Here is a 19,502-nt window from a genome sequence, read left to right as displayed (position 1 = left end):
TGATCTTTACCATAATTATTTTCCACAACAAGCAAAATTTCAAATTTAAAACTAATGATCTTTACCATAATTGTTCCACAACAAGCAAAATTTCAAATTTAAAACTAACGACCTTTACCACATCCAATGTCATAATTTTTTAACATAAACTCTGAATTTTGACGGACAAGAGATACATGAATGGTAGAGCGTTATGTAATGTTCATGAGACTAGCTTGAACCTTTGCTTGAGCACCTACAGGTCCCGCCCCCAATAAAGGGGGGCGTCCCCCAGTTGGACTGGTACCACGACTACCACCAGAGTCCCATTTTGTTCGCCGTTTCTTAGTCTGATCTGTTGAAGGATGTGTTCCTAGCAGTCCTTGTCCAGAGGTGCTTCTTTTTGTTCCGGTCACAAATTCAAGTTTACCTCTCTCCAATTTCGCTCTCTCTTTCTTCTCGTACGCTTTCTTTTGTGCCTTTGACAGGTTGTCATAGTAATCATCTTCGCTCCATTCGTGGGGATTGTGTAAGTGCTCCGGGTAATTTGTGCCAAATTCATCCAAATTGCTAAATTCAATTAGTTTCTTGTAGATACTTGGATTTCGAAAGTCTTTTCTCCCTTGTATTGTTTTGTTCACATCAATTCCGAGCACGGCTTGTTTTTGAAGCAACATCTTGACCTTCTCCTGCAGGGCCTTGGAGCAAGGTGCAGTCGGTTCTGGTGGTAGAAAAACATTGTTCAGTGGTAGGAAGATGGGGCCATTCAATGGAGGTTGGTTATCCTCCTCTATTTCTAGCTCTGGAGAGGAGTCGTCTTCTGCTGGTTGTGTTTCATCCACTAACTCAAACGAAAAAGTTTCTTCAATATCTGCTGACTCTTGCGTGTCATCTGTAGAGAATAATTAATCAGTTTTGTGAACACAATGAGTATATAATTATTAGCAATGAGAAAAAAAATTAAAGCGATTTTTGACTTCACTGATTGTTACCTTGATGTGGTTCTGATGGAGGGAAGACTTCGTTTACGCCCAAGGTGGTGTCCATCTCTGACGATACATTATGCTCATCATCTTCTTCACCATAGTACGCCACGAGAGGGGCTGATCGTACCACTGGCTTCACAAATGAGGGAGGAGAGGAAGGGGTACGAGATTTAGAAGAGGGAGCCGATATTCCTAGACTGTTGGCCATGACTTCAGGAAGGAATAAAGTGCTGGGTGGAGAGTTGGTAGATGACATGCTGTCTTCTTCTATGTCACTATCTGACACCTCAGAATCGCCACCATAGCTCACTAGCCCCGTCCTTGCTTTGGGAGCTGCCATTGTACTGATGATAATTGGGGCTCCAGATCTTGGCTGGTAAATTTCTGGGTAAAACGCGAGTAAAACGTGGTGAAATCAATATAATTATTCTAATTAGTGAGCATCTACAAGAAAGGGGCGTATCCGATTTCCAGCCTCTTTGCAGAAGTTTAGGAGGGCGGGCTAGACAGCAACAAGCCACGTGGATTCAACTTTGTAGAGACTAGACAGTGCAGTGCTAGTGATTGTGTTACGGAGCTTGTAAGGATCTGTAACTGACTGCAAGCCAATAGACTAAGAGAAAACAGTGCAGGTGTCACAAAGTTTCAGCTGTAATCTTTTTTTTCATGAAGAGTCCTCAAGATCAACAGCGGAGCCTATAAAGCCAAGGCCTATTAAAGGAGAGAAGTTTGGATTTCTTTTTTCAATAAAGCAATCAAGCCTTTGCTTTTAAGCAGAAACAGAGACTGCATCGTAACCGTAGAGACCACATGAGCTGACAGGATGACTTCAGACGTGTTTGGGGGTACCACTCAAAACCACATTATTTCGGGATTGACCAATGGACATAGATACACACACGAGAAAAAATTACCGAATTTCTCTGTGGAGGAGGTGGGATTTTTTGAAGGGCCTGAAAAACTTTTGGAGGTGTGGTTTGACCTTTACCCTTTAGAGGAAGACGAAACGTCCTGTGCTGAAACTGCCCTCAATAGTCACTGTGACTACGACAAAGGATTGCGGATTATCCCAAGGTAAATAAATGATCATGTGATTATCAGCACACATGTTGTTTCAAAAAAGATGAATGTGGCTACACTGGTCAGTGGTGGGTACTGAGAAGCACTTCTAGACAAAACTAACCACTTGGGCCTATAGTTTATTACGACTACAGTGGAACCCCTCTATAACGGACACCTTTGGTTTGAGGAATAATGTTTTAGCCTTTATACAGAGGTGGCCTTTGTTGAGAGGTTGTTTTGTATACCAAGTGTTCATTTGGGATCTGGGTGCCTGGCTGTTATATACATGTAGCAACTGGCCTCTATTCGGAGGCAGTTGTTAACAGAGGTTCCACTGTATAACCTTTTTTGAGGATGCAATGTTATTAATAGTTTAATAGCCAATATCTAAACCATTTGCTCTTGTGCATTTGGTATCGATGTAATTTTGCTGTAGGTCTAGTCGGCCAATAAAAAGTGGTATCTAAATTCAGCAAATTTGAATTGCCAAGAATTAGTATATTGTCAGGAGCAGATTTACAGAAGGAGCGTCTAACATTGGGAATCTTATATCATGGAAGTTTGCCAAGCATAACTTTATATGGAAAACCGCCAAGTGGGTGATATAATCAGTAGGCAAGAGCTGACACATAGGTTAGCTTATCACCTTCCTTGTAAGGCGTTTAGGAAAACACACGAGATACAATTTCCAAACTCATGTAGAGTTAGTTGCTCCTTCTGTAATCTGCTGGTATTGTTAAAAGTGCAATGGGATTAATAGCGATTAATTGCGAGAGGCAAAGCCGAGTGTTATTTACCTTAATTGCCAGCGCTTGTTAAGACTGTCCCTTATTATGCCTCGAGGTGTAGCCGCACGAGGGAGCTAACTGTGTGTGTGTGTGTGTGTGTCCGTTCCAGCTGTAACTGCTCAACGGTTGCAATGCGACGAAAACTAACAGCTTCTATAGGCTTCTAGCCACGTTCTCTTGGATTTTGATTCGTGGATTAGCAAACTAAAGCTTCTTTCTCGAGTTATGGCTAGTTTGACTCACATTGAAGGCTGTTGCAGTCTCTTCAGAATCTTTCATAGCATCATCTGTTCACACAAACTTTCTATTCAACACATGAGTTAGCCTTGCACTAAAGCGCTAGCTTTTTGTTAGCTACAAGAGTCAGAAAAGATATGTTAAAACAGCTAGCTAGCAGTAGCCATTGTGAACTTGATCTCTTTGGACACACCCTTTAAATATTCCTGTGGATGCAATGCGCATGCGCGCTCATCCCCACATGTTAATAGAGAATCCAGTGGCTGTCAACTTACTTCTTTTTCTTGAGGTCCTGGTATAGCGGTAAGCCACAAAACAAATGATACCATATAGACTAGATAACAATAGATTCATGTACACAAGTCTGGTAACAATAGATACATGTACACAAGTCTGGTAACAATAGATACATGTAGACAAGTATTTTCTTTTCAGTATAATAGATACATACATTGTACTGTATATACTATACTACTGTCTGTTCTCTCTTCTTTCTTTTTTTTCTTCTCTCTTACACCGTGCCTTTGACAAACTCACAGTATATAGACTATTAACTGTGGACACCCCTTTCTTGTGAAACAATGAAGCACATTGCAAATTATTTACCTCTTCTATAACACTCTGAGCGAAAGCAAAAACATGGCGAGAGGCATTAGCAAGCGCACGCTTGCAACACTCGTTGCACAAGTAACCATACTATTGATTGCTAATCGTTATGAGGCAGTTTCTAAAACAACCCCCAGTGCAATTTCAGCCTTGACGACCCTCAATTACTTGTCCGGAGTGATACTGCTTCACTGTACAAATTCCACGGAGTGCAATAGTATCACAATACTAATAAAGAATAATAACCACCGCCTGGACACATCACTGTACAGTTATCTGTAACATCTACGTCAAACATTAATCTCTCAATGCTAAAGTCTATTTGCATTGAGTTCGGCCCCAGAAGTTATGTGGTCCATTATGGCTTCATTTACGCTTTACATGTAACTATATATGTGGTGGACAAGTATGCCTAGGACTTCTACACTAAAAATGCTAACTTTTAGCTTACCAGCTCTATAGCATAAATAAATTATAGATAGAAGCGCTTTTTAACAAGGAATCCACTGGTACAATCCGGACCCCTTTAGTCTGAAACCTCGCAAATCCAGACATAATGGCAAACAGAAAAGAGGAGGGCTGTCCTCTAACTTGCTTTGTTGAATCAGCAATAATTTTATAATACATGTAAGTGCTCAATACCTCGCCCAATACAATGGCCACTGCAAAGAAAACGAAGAGAGCTCACAAGACTCGCTGTATATTGGAGAGAAAGCTGAGATAAAATACTATTCTAGCTAGCTTCCCTTCTGGCCACAGTAATATCATAATACCAAGGGCGTATGAAAAGAAGAGGGCATGCAACTCACAATATGTATTATTGATGAGTCAGCAGGATATACTATAATTATTTAGCCATGATTTAGCCAACGCCCACTAGGATAGAAAAACAAGGAGTATAAGGCCAAGCAAAGTCAATTTGTAGTTTCTCAGGCTAAAATAGCAAGCGGATTGAGGCATTTGATAAATATCAATGATAATGATATTCATAGAATTTTAATTGAAACACACCCCTAACTTCCTCAATAAGAGGAAGTGCATAATTTTTTCTAATTAATTTTAGTCATAATTATTATTCATGACCAAAAAACCATACAAATGTTTTCTTTTCTTTTAGTGCCTTTAATTTGAGGTCACGTGATATTTAATAAAGCTGCCAATTTCCAAGCGCGAGGGCCTGAGAAACTACAAATTGACTTTGCATGGCCTAAAGTGCCATGTGAAATAATTTCTTTACTATTTTTATACATAAGCCCCCGGTCATTTATAATACGATAGATTTGTAGTTGCATGCCCTCTTCCCTTTATATATACGCCCTTGATAATACATGTACAAAAGTGTCTTCGTTATTTGTAATTAATGATATCCGTTAATCCGAAAATTTCATGTATTCGGATAGGGTCTAGTCCGGCTCTATTCGGATTAGTGAGGTTCTACTGTATATGAAACTTTGAATTTCAATGAAGTTGACAAATTTATGAAAACTTTATGAAGTTGAACTCAACACATAGACTTTAATACGTGTATGTGTATGTGTACGTGTATGTGTACGTGTATGTGTACGTGTATGTGTACGTGTATGTGTACGTGTATGTGTACGTGTATGTGTACGTGTATGTGTACGTGTATGTGTACGTGTATGTGTATGTGTATGTGTAATGGTGTGTACTATTACAGCATTGCTATAAATTATCTCCTCTGTGTGTAGGAGTAACTGGGAAGTGCTACTGAAGCTTGTCAACTGTGAGATTCTGAGCAGCTGTAGCAACGGGTACATGGACGCCTACCTACTCAGGTAAGAGGCTTATCAACACTTCCCAGTCGAGGGAGGGGGGAGAGAAATGTACACTGTGTCATTAATTGAAATTGAATATGAAACTGATGTAGCGTTGCTATTAAACGATGTGTACACTGCTTAAAGGACACTGTTTTAGGTGTGTATGTAGTGTGCAAGCACCGTTGCAAAGAGTAGATGCACCTGCATGCAATTTTACCACCATTTTCTCTCTCTCACACACAGTGAGAGCAGTCTGTTTGTATCCAGCAACAGATTCGTCCTTAAAACCTGCGGCAACACCACCCTCCTCTGTGCAGTGAAGCCGCTCTTTCAGCTGATCTCAGCCGCGTTTCCTAACAACAAAGTCACGGTGAGTCTCATTCAGTGATGACTGGATTTGTGATTGAATAAGCTTCTCAGGAGTGCCATAAAGAGTATAATGGGACAACATCTCTGTATACACAGTAACACGTAAATATCCCAACTAGTATCATTCCATCGCCATGCATACAGGCCTTCTTCTACTCTCACCGTAACTTCCAGAAACCACAGCTGCAGCCACACCCACACAGCAGCTTCGAGGACGAGGTTTGTCTAACCATTAATTTTAATGGCTACTGCCTATAATTATAGTTGCCAATAAGGATAGAATGTCATGGTAACTTGGTGGGTGATTTTTAAAAAAAATGTTTGCTCTATTTTTGTAGAGTGTAAATTTTTTGTGTAGTATGTACACTTGTTCCTATGTGTCTACTTGTATGGTGGGTGATCAAATCATGGATTGGTGTGATTTGTGTCCTGTTCAGTCATGATTCATCATGTCCTTTTAGACAGTAAAGTGTAGTGTGCACACTTGTTCCCATGTACAGGTTCGATATTTGGATAGAATCTTCAAAGGTGAGCTTAGAAAATGCTGTGCACTGTATAATACAGTTGATAGTTTAAGAGCCTGGGAATGTTGATTACACTAATGTTAAGAAAATACATACATGCAATTATGCCTCGGGTGTTTAGACTAGGGCAGTTGCCCCCTGGTTCTTACGGCCATGTAGCTTCATGTCGCTCTGATGTCGTACAGCTTTGTTGCCTCCACCGAGGCATCAACACCCATGGTGCTTTCATTATCTACAGTGGGAACTTTCGTGTACATGTAGACTATGAATAACAAAAACTAATGATTATCAAGTTGCTGCTCTGCTAACTGTACATGCAAACATCATCTCCCTAGTGACTTTTTATCACCGGCACTAAAGTATACCCGAGGGCCATAGGTTGAAACGTTACGGAAACTTTGGAGTCATTAAAACCTAGCTGGATTGGTTATAGAGACCGGGTCAGCTTATGGGGTGAACTGTACTGTCAGTAATTAATGTGCCCACAATTTTGAGGTATAGTGGCTATTTCAATCCTCAATCTCAATTCCACGCACTAATTTGCCTTTTTTTATAGCCTAATTATGGGCTATTTTTGTTGATAGTGGCTACTGTTGTTTAGTGGTGGTTAGGACTAAAACCACCACCGACCATGCAGTGTGGGCATATCCCTGTACTACTGTGTACTACATGTCTATCCTACACAGACGGTGCTGCATATGCCCTGGGTAGGATCAATGGAGACGCCTGGTACTTGTACACTGTGTGTGTGCCTCAGCTGGTGGAGGGCAATGACCAAACACTGGAGGTACTGTCTCACTATACGTAGCTATACTGTGACTATTATACCAGTAATTTTCAGGGGACAAAACATTCATGGTTGAGCAATATTTTATTTTCGTGGTTGCTGCTTGCACTGCAGGTAAAGGTAGGCAAGGTTGCTTCATTCGTGGGTACAATATTCGTGGTCTGACCTCCAACCACAAATTACCAGCTATACGTGTACATGTGCACTTGTACTTTACTGGCATTAACTGTTAGCTTGTGTACAAGAGTATTTTTTGGGTTGTGGTCACCCATATATGTAAATAATAATCTCTAAGATCTCCCATTGAAGCGAGTGGTTTGTCTTGAGTTTATAGCAGGTCACCTCTTTGTTGTTGTTCTGCCTAAGGGTGACCTCTACATTCTTTGTGCTTACTACATGTACAATGGCATCTTCTTTGTCTAAAATGGTATAGCAGGTTATTTTCGTATGGTGGAAATGTTCGTATATTTCGTATTGGAAGAGCACGAAATTATTCTAGATTCAACGTCACTATAATTATATTCTATCCTGTAATGGGTAGTTCACACGAAAATTTGCACCAACGAAAATTACCTGTTATACGGTATTACCATAATAGTGTTGCTAAATTCTATTGTATACACACACTCTCATAAAATTATGTGTTTCAAATGATAACACGCTTTTTCCTAAGACAGTGTACTTTTCATAGTCAAAGTGTACCTACACTCACATATGTAACTTTCCTCCTCCCCAACACCTCCCCCTAGATCCTGATGACAGACCTGGACCCTGACATCATGGCCCTCTACTCCTCGGTAGCCTACCCCTCCGGCAAGCTACTCATGCGTGACACGGGTATAGACCAGATTGTCCCTGGAGCCATCCTCGACTCCAAAATATTCGACCCATGTGGCTTCTCAGCCAATGCCATCATTAAGGTGGGTATTAATTTGCATGGCTGTTGCTAGCGGCAATTTGGTGTCCTTATACGAGGCTCTAGTTGATACTGAACTGTTGACACCTGTCCTTGGGATATTGTCTTTAGTAGCAAGTGTAGAAAACATGAAATAGAGTAACCCCATCTAAGGATACAGCTGTGTTTGCTCAGTAACCACTCTCCCTCAAGTCATCAAAACAAATGTCACAACATCACATTCGTGTTCCACATTTTTATGCCTGCAGGGTGACGAATATTTCACGATCCACGTGACCCCTCAGGTTGAATGTTCTTGGGTGAGCTTCGAGACTAACCTTGTGTTGGATTCCCACATCCCTATCATAGCCAAAGTGCTGTCCATCTTCAAGCCTGGCAGCTTCACCATGTCTCTCTTTATGAGCAAGGTGAGGTCGGTCCTGGTTTGCGTGTTCATGGGTGGGTGTATTATGGAAAATTAATTGTATGCCTGGCCAAGCAATTGTTGCAACCTTTGTGTACACTGTAATGGTGTGACCTATCCATGTATTTAGTTTGACATTGGTGTAACTGATTCAAATCGAATATCCCCGCAAATGTTGTAAGTATATAGATATCTAGGCTAGCTGTTGTCTCATTTTATGGAATTGTAACTGTATTGTTGTCATGGTACTAGGTGTATATCACTACGTACATGATTTTATGATGTGCTGTAATAGTATCTTATTATCTCATGCAGAATTCAAACGCTAACGAATCACTTGTTGCCCTTGGAAATGAGAAAATCAGAGGCTACCGCTGCCGAGATAAACAATCTTGTAGCTTTAATTCTTATGACCTCACATTTGGTCATTTCACTCGGGCTAGCAAAGACAATCCTTACTCTGTGTGTCGTTAAATTGTGTATTATTTATTTTTGTGTTCGATTGTGTATTACCTTATGTGGAAATAATTATAATTAATTAGTACCAAACATGATAAGTTTTTTTTTACTTTCAACTGTACTGTATATACTCATGAACTGCATGCATACGTGAAACTGAAAATGATAATTATGTCTACACTCATAGTTATATAATACATTCTATATAAGGTTCAATGTTTCAGTCCGTCCAGTGTTTTATATTACTGTGAAGTCAGATCAGCCACCATAGAAGCAGCTTGACGAATAAGAAAATGAGGTGCAGCGTGATGTTGTTGAAACAATTGCACGAGCACCTGAAGTGACGACCCCTACTACCGTACCAACCACAATAATAAATCCCACCACTTGAGTCACGATAGCTACCACTGTGAGTATGATAGAGATCTTTTTGTACTTGCCTTCAGTATCAGCGTCCCCTCTACTCCCTGCAGAGGATGCCTGCATGCATGCGTGGGTGGGTGTGGGTGTGGAGGGTGCATGCACACTTTGGTAGAGGTTCGTTTTAACATTAGTGCATGCATAAAATCTCTAGGATAAATAGTATATCAAGGGCTTTATGAGGGCATGCAAGCTCAGGCTATCTCAAACTTCATCCTATTATTTTTAGACATGGGTGGGAATGATAACTTTTTCACACTCTGCTTATGATTGATCAGGGATATACATGCATGTAACTTCCACTCACCATGCTGCCGAGCACCATAGCAGGTATTGTGCAGGCAAAGGACCACCAGCAGCCACAGAAGAACAAGATAAGCGTGACCACAATGGCAAAGATGAAAGCTGATTGATCATTTCTTGTCACATGCACTGTGGTAGGCACTGTAGTGGGCTGAGAACTCACTACCACCACATTGTTGCTGCTTTGTTGCTGGGCCATCTGTATAGGATTAGCATGCCATTTCAATGTAACTTTTTATAAAATTCACTCACTGGTTGAGGTGCAGCAAACATTGGTTGTTGCTGTTGAGAAGGGTATGCAGGTGGTTGGTATGGTGGTGGATTTGCACCTGCAGTAAAAAATATTTATTTTGCTGATTACAATTTTTTAAAATGCAGTTTGCCAGGTGAGTGGAGGTATAGTACTGACGTGCATGCATGCATGTTGATTAGCCAACCTGCAGGTACTCCTGGTCCCATTGGCTGTTTCGTGGGGTCGTAGGCAGTCATTCCAGGGGCAGTTGGTGGGTAGCCAGGGTAAGCGGGTTGGGGTGGCTGGTTTGGGGGAAATGTTGGATTAGGGTAGGCAGCATTGCCTGGGTACACCTCAGCATTCTCGCTCGTCATGTCTGTTGAAGGTATAATATATCAACGTAACATTGATCGGGACAAACTATGATTAACATACCTGATGTTCAATCTCTGCTGTGTCTTTCTGCTATTATGTATAGTTTACTAATCTGACAACCAGTTTTGATACTGAAAACTGCGTTCATCCTTTTTATATCTGCCAGTTGATGCAGACACTTAACCATAGCAATGATTATGTATTGAAAATTGTGGGCACAAACATATCAATACAGTGAGTACATGGCACACAATTAATGCACATTCAATACTGTGTGCATGCATGCATGGTATGCAATAATAGCACGTTGTTCATGTACATTCAAGTAATATATTCATTGTATACACTGTCACAGTTATATTCATGCCTTGACCTTACAAATGTAATTGTGCAGAATTCAAACGCTAACGAACATTTTTGCCCTTGAAAATCATATTTGCAAATGCTACCGCATACAGCAATTAGTTAATTCTTATGACCTCACATAATTTGGTCACTTCACTCGGACTAGCAAGGACAAGCCTTACACTGTGTGTGTGTTGTTAAATCATAGTTTTTTATGATTTGATTTGATTGTGTATAATATAGTTTCATTAATAACTTTATTGGAAAATTAAGCAATATAATCATAATAATTTATATTGTCAATATATGGTTGTTCGCCTAACCGTTATAAAAGCGAAAACTCGGCCTGGGATCGAGGCTAGTTGCTAGGCTCTAACTAATACATAATATTCAAAAGTTGATACCTGCTCAGTATTACCTTATGTGGAAAAATAATTGAGCAGCAAACAATTTAAAATGATAAATTTTTTGTCAACTTTCAACTGTATAATATACTCATGAACTGCGTGCATGCATGAAACTGAAAAAACGTATATCTATACTATATAGTTAGTAAAATGTAGCTATAATACATCTTGATCGATATCTACAATGTTCATTTGTCCAGTGTTTTAACTGAGTCAGATCAGCCATAATAGCGGCAGCGTGACGAATAAGAATAATATGAGAGGCAGCGTGATGATGTTGAAACGAATGCACCAGGTGAAAGGATGACCCCTACTACCGTACCAATCACGATGATAAATCCCACCACTTGAGTCACGATAGCTACCACTGTGAGTATGATAGAGATCTTTTTGTACTTGCCTTCAGTGTCAGCGTCCCCTCTACTCCCTGCAGAGGATGCCTGCATGCATGCGTGGGTGGGTGTGGGTGTGGAGGGTGTATGCACACTTTGGTAGAGGTTTGTTTTAACATTAGTGCATGCATAAAAGCTCTAGGATAAAATTATAGTCTATACTTGCAAAAATTAATTTCCTGTCTTTTATATCAAGGGCTTATAAAAAGAAGAGGGCATGCATGCCAACTCAGCTGTAATATTATTTTTAGACATTCAACGTGGGTGGAATGCATGACTTTTCACACTATACTGTATAATTATCCTGCCTCGATTTACATGCATGTATGCGTCATTGCCCTCTTCTCTTTATAAGCCCTTGCTTACATTAACCATGCATGCAGGGATATACATGCATGTAACTTCCACTCACCATGCTACCGAGCACCATAGCAGGTATTGTGCAGGCAAAAGACCACCAGCAGCCACAGAAGAACAGAATGAGCGTAACCACAATGGCAAAGATGAAAGCTGATTGATCATTTCTTGTCACATGCACTGTGGTAGGCACTGTAGTGGGCTGAGAACTCACTACCACCACATTACTGCTGCTCTGTTGCTGGGCCATCTGTAGAACATTTTCATGCAACATTTTTTCTTTAAAATTCACTCACTGGTTGAGGTGCAGCAAACATTGGTTGTTGCTGTTGAGAATTAGGTATGCAGATGGTTGGTATGGTGGTGGATTTGCACCTGCAGTAAAAATTATTTATTTTGCTGATTTCTATTTGAATATTATAAATGCAGTTTGGAGGTAGTATTGGCGTGCGTGCATGCATGCATGTTGATTAGCCAACCTGCTGGCACTCCTGGTCCCATTGGCTGTTTCGTGGGGTCGTAGGCATTCATTCCAGGAGCAGCTGGTGGATAGCCAGGGTAAGGTTGAGGAGGTGGCTGGTTTGGGGGGAATGTTGGATTAGGGTAGGCAGCATTGCCTGGGTACACCTCAGCATTCTCGCTCGTCATGTCTGTTGAAGGTATAATATATCAACGTAACATTGATCGGGACAAACTATGATTAACATATCTGATGTTCAATCTCTGCTGTGTCTTTCTGCTATGTATATAGTTTACTGGCAATCAGTTTTGAGACTGAAAACTGATGTATTCCAATCATCCTTTTTATATCTGCCATGGAGTTGATGCAGACTTTACCATAGCAATGATTATATTTATTACTAAATCTAAACTTGAAAGTTATGATGGGCACAAACATATCAATACAGTGAGCACATGCACACAATGCACATTCAATACTGTGTGCATGTATGCAATAATAGCACGTTGTTCATGTATATTCAAGTAAGATTCATTGTATACACTGTCACAGTTATATTCATGCCTTGACCTTACAAATGTAATTGTGCAGAATTCAAACGCTAACGAACATTTTTGCCCTTGAAAATCATATTTGCAAATGCTACCGCATACAGCGATTAGTTAATTCTTATGACCTCACATAATTTGGTCACTTCACTCGGACTAGCAAGTCAAGCCTTACACTGTGTGTCGTTAAATCATAGTTTTTTATGATTTGATTTGATTGTGTATAATATAGTTTCATTAAATCTTTATTGGAAAATTAAGCAATATAATCATAATAATTTATATTGTCAATATAATTATGGTTGTTCGCCTAACCGTTATAAAAGCGAAAACTCGGCCTGGGATCGAGGCTAGTTGCACTCTGGCTAGGCTCTAACTAATACATAATATTCAAAAGTTGATACCTGCTCAGTATTACCTTATGTGGAAAAATAATTGAGCAGCAAACAATTTAAAATGATAAATTTTTTGTCAACTTTCAACTGTATAATATACTCATGAACTGCGTGCATGCATGAAACTGAAAACGTATATCTATACTATATAGTTAGTATATAAAATGTAGCTATAATACATCTTGATCGATATCTACAATGTTAATTTGTCCAGTGTTTTAACTGAGTCAGATCAGCCATAATAGCGGCAGCGTGACGAATAAGAATAATATGAGAGGCAGCGTGATGATGTTGAAACGAATGCACCAGGTGAAAGGACGACCCCTACTACCGTACCAATCACGACGATAAATCCCACCACTTGAGTCACGATAGCTACCACTGTGAGTATGATAGAGATCTTTTTGTACTTGCCTTCAGTGTCAGCGTCCCCTCTACTCCCTGCAGAGGATGCCTGCATGCATGCGTGGGTGGGTGTGGGTGTGGAGGGTGTATGCACACTTTGGTAGAGGTTTGTTTTAACATTAGTGCATGCATAAAAGCTCTAGGATAAAATTATAGTCTATACTTGCAAAAATTAATTTCCTGTCTTTTATATCAAGGGCTTATAAAAAGAAGAGGGCATGCATGCCAACTCAGCTGTAATATTATTTTTAGACATTCAACGTGGGTGGAATGCATGACTTTTCACACTATACTGTATAATTATCCTGCCTCGATTTACATGCATGTATGCGTCATTGCCCTCTTCTCTTTATAAGCCCCTTGCTTACATTAACCATGCATGCAGGGATATACATGCATGTAACTTCCACTCACCATGCTACCGAGCACCATAGCAGGTATTGTGCAGGCAAAAGACCACCAGCAGCCACAGAAGAACAGAATGAGCGTAACCACAATGGCAAAGATGAAAGCTGATTGATCATTTCTTGTCACATGCACTGTGGTAGGCACTGTAGTGGGCTGAGAACTCACTACCACCACATTACTGCTGCTCTGTTGCTGGGCCATCTGTAGAACATTTTCATGCAACATTTTTTCTTTAAAATTCACTCACTGGTTGAGGTGCAGCAAACATTGGTTGTTGCTGTTGAGAAGGGTATGCAGATGGTTGGTATGGTGGTGGATTTGCACCTGCAGTAAAAATTATTTATTTTGCTGATTTCCATTTGAATATTATAAATGCAGTTTGGAGGTAGTATTGGCGTGCGTGCATGCATGCATGTTGATTAGCCAACCTGCTGGCACTCCTGGTCCCATTGGCTGTTTCGTGGGGTCGTAGGCATTCATTCCAGGAGCAGCTGGTGGATAGCCAGGGTAAGGTTGAGGAGGTGGCTGGTTTGGGGGGAATGTTGGATTAGGGTAGGCAGCATTGCCTGGGTACACCTCAGCATTCTCGCTCGTCATGTCTGTTGAAGGTATAATATATCAACGTAACATTGATCGGGACAAACTATGATTAACATACCTGATGTTCAATCTCTGCTGTGTCTTTCTGCTATGTATATAGTTTACTGGCAATCAGTTTTGAGACTGAAAACTGATGTATTCCAATCATCCTTTTTATATCTTCCATGGAGTTGATGCAGACTTTACCATAGCAATGATTATATTTATTACTAAACCTAAACTTGAAAGTTATGATGGGCACAAACATATCAATACAGTGAGCACATGCACACAATGCACATTCAATACTGTGTGCATGTATGCAATAATAGCACGTTGTTCATGTATATTCAAGTAAGATTCATTGTATACACTGTCACAGTTATACTCATGCCTTGATCTTACAAATGTAATTTGTGCAGAATTCAAATGCTAACGACAATTTTTGCCCTTGAAAATCGTATTTGCAAATGCTACCGCATACAGCGATTAGTTTATTTTTACGACCTCACATAATTTGGTCACTTCACTCGGACTAGCAAGGACAAGCCTTACCTGCATGTGTGTTGTTAAATCATAGTATGTTTTTGATGGTTTGATTTGATTGTGTATATAGTTTCATTAATAACTTTATTGGAAAATTAAGCAATATAATAATAATATATTGTCAACTAGGGAAAATTCTATCTATTATAATGACAATTTATAGCCAATAATTATAATAATGGTTCATGCAATGTTTGTCCAGTGTTCAAAGTTCAAACTGTAAGTCATATCAGTCAAAGCCGCAATAATTTGACGAGAAACGACTCGAGGAGCATGACGTGACGATTGATCTAGCCGCACTAGCCCCTGAAATGACAATCCCCACTGCTGTACCAACCACAATGATAAATCCCAACACTTGGGTCACGATAGCTACCACTGTGAGTGCCATAGATATCTTTTCGTACTTGCGTTTAGTGTCAGTGTCCCCTCTACTCCCTGCAGAGGATGCCTGCATGTGCGTGTATGTGTGTGTGTGTGTGTGTGTGTGTGTGTATGTGTGTGTACGCGCGCACACGCGTGTGTGTGTATGTGTGTGTGGAGGGTGTATAATTATAAACACATCATTAATTGGTTGAGCTTCGTTTTAAGTTGTCATTATAGTGCATGCATGCAAAACACTGTATAGATATAATATATTATAGATCTACCTTGCTTATTAATTACCTTCAACATCGTGAGATATTTCGTCTTATAATATAATCAGCTAGGGATACATATATACCACTTCCACTCACCATGCTACCGAGCACCATAGCAGGTATTGTGCAGGCAAAAGACCACCAGCAGCCACAAAAGAACAGGATGAGCGTGACCACTATGGCAAAGATGAAAGCTGATTGATCATTTCTTGTCACCTGCACTGTGGTAGGCACTGTAGTGGGCTGAGAATTCACTACCACCACATTGCTGCTGCTCTGTTGCTGGGCAACCTGTTAAACATGACATTATTATAATAATTATGCATGTCCTAATTATAATGCGCAATTTACGAACGTTTCATGCAAAAATGTTGTGAACACTTTTTTCTTTAACTTTCAACTCACTGGTTGAGGTGGAGCGAACATTGGTTGCTGGTGAGAAGGGTATGCAGCTGGTTGATGGTATGGTGGTGGATTTCCACCTGCATGCAGTTCAAAAATTTGTCGGCTAAAATAATTCCATTCAAGAAATGTGCATGCAATTTTAGCCAGGTGAGTAGAGGTATATAGTACTGACGTGTGTTAGTTTGTTATGGTTACTAACCTGCTGGCACTCCTGGTCCCATTTGTTGTTTCGTGGGGTCGTAGGCGGTCATTCCAGGATCAGCTGGCGGGTAGCCAGGGTAAGGTTGAGAGGGTGGTGGCTGGTTAGGAGAGAACGTTTGATTAGGATAGGCAGCATTGCCTGGGTACACCTCAGCATTCTCACTCGTCATGTCTGTTGAAGCATCAACATTGATCAGGGACAAACCATTGATTAACATATATACCTGAGGTTCAGTCTGCTATGTCTTTCTGCTGATAGTTCACTGGTTCGAATTCAATTCACAACCAACCAGTTTTGAGACTGTATTTATTCCGTTCATCCTTTTTATATCCGCCAGTTAATGCGGGGGACTTTACCATAAATTAAATGATTAGGCTATAATTATCTTGAAAGCTTGAAAAGTTGTGTGCACATGCAATCATATCATTACTGTGAGTATAATTATACACACCATGTTCAATGTTTTCATGCTTATGTGTTTCCTAAACTTTGCACCAAATATAGCTACTTGCAGTATATATACGTACAGTAGATAAGTTCTCTTGTTTCAAATACAGCTCATGAATATCCCTTACAATATTTTGGGATAACTTTGACACCTTTTATATAGCTTCTGAATCAGTACTCCGTACACGCATATACAGTCATGTATATATAGTAAGCATAGGATGAATGCATGTGTCAATTATCTGAATCATCTAGACCTATCATGCAATTAATAACGCATGCATGCAGGTATATCAGTATTAAAATCAATATAAACCTATATATATACATGTAGCCTAAAAGTCTTGCTATACATGTTGACTGCTATATATGTATATCATTCAAGTCTCTATATTATACGTAAGCCATGTGCAGTAAATTTTAATCTTGGCCCAACAACACTCGCTATAATGATGATGGGGCCAATGACTTGAAAGACAATGCCAGCAATTATGAGTGCCCCAGAGATTTGATCGTACTTCCTTTTGGCTACTTTATCTCCATTCCTGCCCGCAGTTGCGGCCTGTATATATACATGGGAGTGAAAAGGTTATCAAATTAATTGGTGTCACGCTAATTGTTTGGCAGGCAAATTACAAGAAAAAGTTTTGTACATAATATAATTTACAGCCACATGCATACATAATTATTATACATGTATAATTATGTATCATTTTTTATAACATGACTTCGCACATTAATAAGTCATGGAAGTGTACACCACTTTGTAAACGGCATTGTATATATAGCTCACCATGTGTCCCACCACAGCCCCTGGGATGGTGCAGACCAGAGAACACCAGCAGAGACAGAATACTGCCACCACAGAAACCACAACACCAAATATGAAGGAGGACTGATCATTGCTGGTCACACGCACTGTGGATGACACCACTGAGGGTTGGGAGTTCATCACCACCACATTGTTGCTAGTCTGTTGCTGGGCAATCTGGAGTGGATTAAAGGTTAACAAAATATGTATAATAATTATGACAATAATTATTCAGAAGTGCCTGCCATAGTTTGTCTTGCTGCCTTTTGACCTTTAACCTCTGAAATCAAAGTGCCAATAATTATAGTTATTGCACTGTGGCGAGTTTTGATAATTATAGCATACAGAAAGTTGACCTCTGGAGAAAAATTCCCACCTCCTCCCAAACATTACTGTCAAATCATTGCATGCTTGTATATATATATATAGGGATACACTCTCTGAAGTATATATGTGGTGTTCCTGCATGTGTGGAAGTTTGCTATGCAGGCTCAGCACCCATACAATTATTACCATAATATTATCAGCCATCAAAAACAGTAAACAAATGCAGCAAGTGGTTTCTATGTAGCAAAAATGGTTTTCAAGGCACCACAATTAAACTGTTTATTGGCCGTATGCATACACTCATAGCCATGCATGTATAATACTGATGCAGCTGAATACCTATATAAATTTATGAGAGTGCGCAATGACTCTACTGTATACATGCATAAGTATAATATTGTTATAGCTGATACAAATTCAACACTCACTGGTTGGGGTGCCCATGCTCCAGGTGGTGGTGGAGGCTGAGAGGCAGGATAATAGGGAGGGGCAACGTATCCTGCATGTGTTTGTATGAAACACACATTGACATAAAGAACATGCATGGATGTATGTATATATATAAGTCTACCAGATTGTACAAGCGAACACACCCTCAGTGAAAAACATGCATTGCTAATTATACAGTCTCATTATAGTCAGTGACTACGGCAACGGTATCATATAAACAGTGTGCCTGCAGGTGGTGGCCCTAGGCCTGGCGGTGCTGTTTGTTTCATAGGGTCATAGGCAGTAATTCCAGAGGCAGCTGGCGGAGGGTAGCCAGGGTAAGGTTGAGGAGGTGGTGGCTGGTTGTTCGAGCACATTGGAAGCAAAGCCTTTTCTGTGGTTACAAGGAGAAATGTTACACAGTACGCGTAAGATTATTTGGCATACATGTGCAGTACCTTCAGACATTATCTCCGTATAGCTATACTATATATATAGCAGACTATAGGCAGTTGGCAAGATTAACAGAATAACTTGAACAAAGACTCCATCATTCAATTTATACCATGCAGACTTGATTTTCTCATGGGATTCCATCATGCAGTAATCTGTTGCTTTATGTCTGTACTATATATAATCTGTTTGACAACAAATTGATTATTCTGCTGTGTTGATTGTTTCAATGTGTTTCTCATGAAAGCCAAACATTGAAACTGCATGATTAGAACTTGTTTACTGATTAAAGCACCCGTTCCTGACGCCGCCTGTATATAGCACAATCTGTCTGGCCAAGTGTAATTCTCAGCTAAACAGTTAACGTATGAACATTGTAGATATGCACCTCTGAACATGCATTACCATTCATCCGATGTGCATTTATGATATCCACACCCACAGATCACCTCGGTAAGATCACACACAGTCTCCTACAACATACAACACTCCCTCCTGGCAACTGCATGTGCTAGCAGCTGCATGCTCCATCCAGGACCAAGCCAAACTCTAAACTGTGAATTTACAACAATTATAAACCTGATTAATTGCACAACACATGACCAAACCAGCGGCGTAGGAAGGGGGGCTCCAGGGGCTGGAGCCCCCCCATCTTTCTAGCTAGAGATGATTTATCCTATACTTTTTATATAATTATGTATAGATAATTGTACTTTTTTCA

General features: G+C 40.1%; 7 protein-coding genes across 9 annotated transcripts; 1 reads left to right on the top strand and 6 right to left on the bottom strand.

The window, feature by feature from the left end:
* Positions 1-132: 132 nt before the first annotated feature.
* Positions 133-1,410, bottom strand: LOC135339469 (SAP30-binding protein-like). Its single transcript, XM_064535575.1, has 2 exons — positions 972-1,410; positions 133-871 (listed from the first exon to the last, which is right to left on the bottom strand). The coding sequence occupies exons 1-2, from the start codon at positions 1,303-1,305 to the stop codon at positions 192-194; spliced, it is 1,014 nt and encodes a 337-aa protein (XP_064391645.1). The 5' UTR covers positions 1,306-1,410; the 3' UTR covers positions 133-191.
* A 28-nt stretch (positions 1,411-1,438) lies between these two features.
* Positions 1,439-9,043, top strand: LOC135339466 (S-adenosylmethionine decarboxylase proenzyme-like). Of its 3 annotated transcripts, none has more exons than XM_064535571.1 (10): positions 1,439-2,039; positions 5,368-5,454; positions 5,680-5,806; positions 5,950-6,024; positions 6,306-6,333; positions 7,016-7,116; positions 7,171-7,230; positions 7,866-8,036; positions 8,281-8,439; positions 8,751-9,043. In XM_064535571.1, the coding sequence occupies exons 1-10, from the start codon at positions 1,789-1,791 to the stop codon at positions 8,907-8,909; spliced, it is 1,218 nt and encodes a 405-aa protein (XP_064391641.1). In that variant the 5' UTR covers positions 1,439-1,788; the 3' UTR covers positions 8,910-9,043. The 3 variants fall into 3 exon arrangements, with proteins under 3 accessions (XP_064391641.1, XP_064391640.1, XP_064391642.1); XM_064535570.1 differs by having other exon boundaries at positions 7,171-7,236; XM_064535572.1 differs by lacking the exon at positions 7,171-7,230 and having other exon boundaries at positions 1,441-2,039; positions 8,751-9,010.
* Positions 8,974-10,439, bottom strand: LOC135339470 (uncharacterized). The gene is made up of 5 exons (XM_064535576.1): positions 10,285-10,439; positions 10,055-10,225; positions 9,870-9,946; positions 9,622-9,816; positions 8,974-9,374 (listed from the first exon to the last, which is right to left on the bottom strand). The coding sequence occupies exons 2-5, from the start codon at positions 10,221-10,223 to the stop codon at positions 9,153-9,155; spliced, it is 663 nt and encodes a 220-aa protein (XP_064391646.1). The 5' UTR covers positions 10,224-10,225; positions 10,285-10,439; the 3' UTR covers positions 8,974-9,152.
* A 580-nt stretch (positions 10,440-11,019) lies between these two features.
* On the bottom strand, positions 11,020-12,557 carry LOC135339464 (uncharacterized). Its single transcript, XM_064535568.1, has 5 exons — positions 12,438-12,557; positions 12,205-12,378; positions 12,022-12,100; positions 11,781-11,975; positions 11,020-11,416 (listed from the first exon to the last, which is right to left on the bottom strand). The coding sequence occupies exons 2-4, from the start codon at positions 12,371-12,373 to the stop codon at positions 11,939-11,941; spliced, it is 285 nt and encodes a 94-aa protein (XP_064391638.1). The 5' UTR covers positions 12,374-12,378; positions 12,438-12,557; the 3' UTR covers positions 11,020-11,416; positions 11,781-11,938.
* Positions 12,558-13,180: 623 nt separating this feature from the next.
* On the bottom strand, positions 13,181-14,720 carry LOC135340355 (uncharacterized). Its single transcript, XM_064536684.1, has 5 exons — positions 14,600-14,720; positions 14,370-14,540; positions 14,189-14,265; positions 13,948-14,142; positions 13,181-13,582 (listed from the first exon to the last, which is right to left on the bottom strand). Exons 2-5 carry the CDS (start codon positions 14,536-14,538, stop codon positions 13,361-13,363), a joined length of 663 nt encoding a protein of 220 aa, XP_064392754.1. The 5' UTR covers positions 14,539-14,540; positions 14,600-14,720; the 3' UTR covers positions 13,181-13,360.
* A 403-nt stretch (positions 14,721-15,123) lies between these two features.
* LOC135339461 (uncharacterized) lies at positions 15,124-16,684 on the bottom strand. The gene is made up of 5 exons (XM_064535565.1): positions 16,538-16,684; positions 16,312-16,485; positions 16,113-16,189; positions 15,804-15,998; positions 15,124-15,517 (listed from the first exon to the last, which is right to left on the bottom strand). Exons 2-5 carry the CDS (start codon positions 16,481-16,483, stop codon positions 15,296-15,298), a joined length of 666 nt encoding a protein of 221 aa, XP_064391635.1. The 5' UTR covers positions 16,484-16,485; positions 16,538-16,684; the 3' UTR covers positions 15,124-15,295.
* Positions 16,685-17,052: 368 nt separating this feature from the next.
* On the bottom strand, positions 17,053-18,922 carry LOC135339462 (uncharacterized). The gene is made up of 5 exons (XM_064535566.1): positions 18,787-18,922; positions 18,582-18,722; positions 18,328-18,404; positions 17,555-17,749; positions 17,053-17,323 (listed from the first exon to the last, which is right to left on the bottom strand). The coding sequence occupies exons 1-5, from the start codon at positions 18,794-18,796 to the stop codon at positions 17,150-17,152; spliced, it is 597 nt and encodes a 198-aa protein (XP_064391636.1). The 5' UTR covers positions 18,797-18,922; the 3' UTR covers positions 17,053-17,149.
* Positions 18,923-19,502: the final 580 nt, after the last annotated feature.

Source organism: Halichondria panicea, chromosome 8 (assembly GCF_963675165.1).
Source record: "Halichondria panicea chromosome 8, odHalPani1.1, whole genome shotgun sequence".
Taxonomy (NCBI): domain Eukaryota; kingdom Metazoa; phylum Porifera; class Demospongiae; order Suberitida; family Halichondriidae; genus Halichondria; species Halichondria panicea.
The sequence above is the reverse complement of the archived record's forward strand: the minus strand, read 5'-3'. Positions and strand labels throughout refer to the sequence as shown.

Bases quoted from the DNA above. Each gene is read 5' to 3' on its own strand.
- LOC135339469 (XM_064535575.1), bottom strand. From the start codon at position 1,305: ATGGCAGCTCCCAAAGCAAGGACGGGGCTAGTGAGCTATGGTGGCGAT. The intron at 872-971 runs GTAACAATCAGT...TATTCTCTACAG, and splicing joins TCCATCAGAACCACATCAAG to ATGACACGCAAGAGTCAGCA.
- LOC135340355 (XM_064536684.1), bottom strand. From the start codon at position 14,538: ATGACGAGCGAGAATGCTGAGGTGTACCCAGGCAATGCTGCCTACCCT. The intron at 14,143-14,188 runs GTGAGTGAATTT...AATGTTCTACAG, and splicing joins TGTTTGCTGCACCTCAACCA to ATGGCCCAGCAACAGAGCAG. The intron at 13,583-13,947 runs GTGAGTGGAAGT...GCATGCATGCAG, and splicing joins CTATGGTGCTCGGTAGCATG to GCATCCTCTGCAGGGAGTAG.
- LOC135339466 (XM_064535570.1), top strand. From the start codon at position 1,789: ATGACTTCAGACGTGTTTGGGGGTACCACTCAAAACCACATTATTTCG. The intron at 5,455-5,679 runs GTAAGAGGCTTA...TCTCACACACAG, and splicing joins ATGGACGCCTACCTACTCAG to TGAGAGCAGTCTGTTTGTAT. The intron at 6,025-6,305 runs GTTTGTCTAACC...TCCCATGTACAG, and splicing joins ACAGCAGCTTCGAGGACGAG to GTTCGATATTTGGATAGAAT.
- LOC135339464 (XM_064535568.1), bottom strand. From the start codon at position 12,373: ATGACGAGCGAGAATGCTGAGGTGTACCCAGGCAATGCTGCCTACCCT. The intron at 12,101-12,204 runs GTTGGCTAATCA...TTTTTACTGCAG, and splicing joins GGGACCAGGAGTGCCAGCAG to GTGCAAATCCACCACCATAC. The intron at 11,976-12,021 runs GTGAGTGAATTT...AATGTTCTACAG, and splicing joins TGTTTGCTGCACCTCAACCA to ATGGCCCAGCAACAGAGCAG.
- LOC135339462 (XM_064535566.1), bottom strand. The intron at 18,405-18,581 runs CTGCAGGCACAC...TCATACAAACAC, and splicing joins GCCAGGCCTAGGGCCACCAC to ATGCAGGATACGTTGCCCCT. The intron at 17,750-18,327 runs GTGAGTGTTGAA...AATCCACTCCAG, and splicing joins GAGCATGGGCACCCCAACCA to ATTGCCCAGCAACAGACTAG.
- LOC135339470 (XM_064535576.1), bottom strand. From the start codon at position 10,223: ATGACGAGCGAGAATGCTGAGGTGTACCCAGGCAATGCTGCCTACCCT. The intron at 9,947-10,054 runs GTTGGCTAATCA...TTTTTACTGCAG, and splicing joins GGGACCAGGAGTACCTGCAG to GTGCAAATCCACCACCATAC. The intron at 9,375-9,621 runs GTGAGTGGAAGT...GCATGCATGCAG, and splicing joins CTATGGTGCTCGGCAGCATG to GCATCCTCTGCAGGGAGTAG.
- LOC135339461 (XM_064535565.1), bottom strand. From the start codon at position 16,483: ATGACGAGTGAGAATGCTGAGGTGTACCCAGGCAATGCTGCCTATCCT. The intron at 15,999-16,112 runs GTGAGTTGAAAG...CATGTTTAACAG, and splicing joins TGTTCGCTCCACCTCAACCA to GTTGCCCAGCAACAGAGCAG. The intron at 15,518-15,803 runs GTGAGTGGAAGT...ACGCACATGCAG, and splicing joins CTATGGTGCTCGGTAGCATG to GCATCCTCTGCAGGGAGTAG.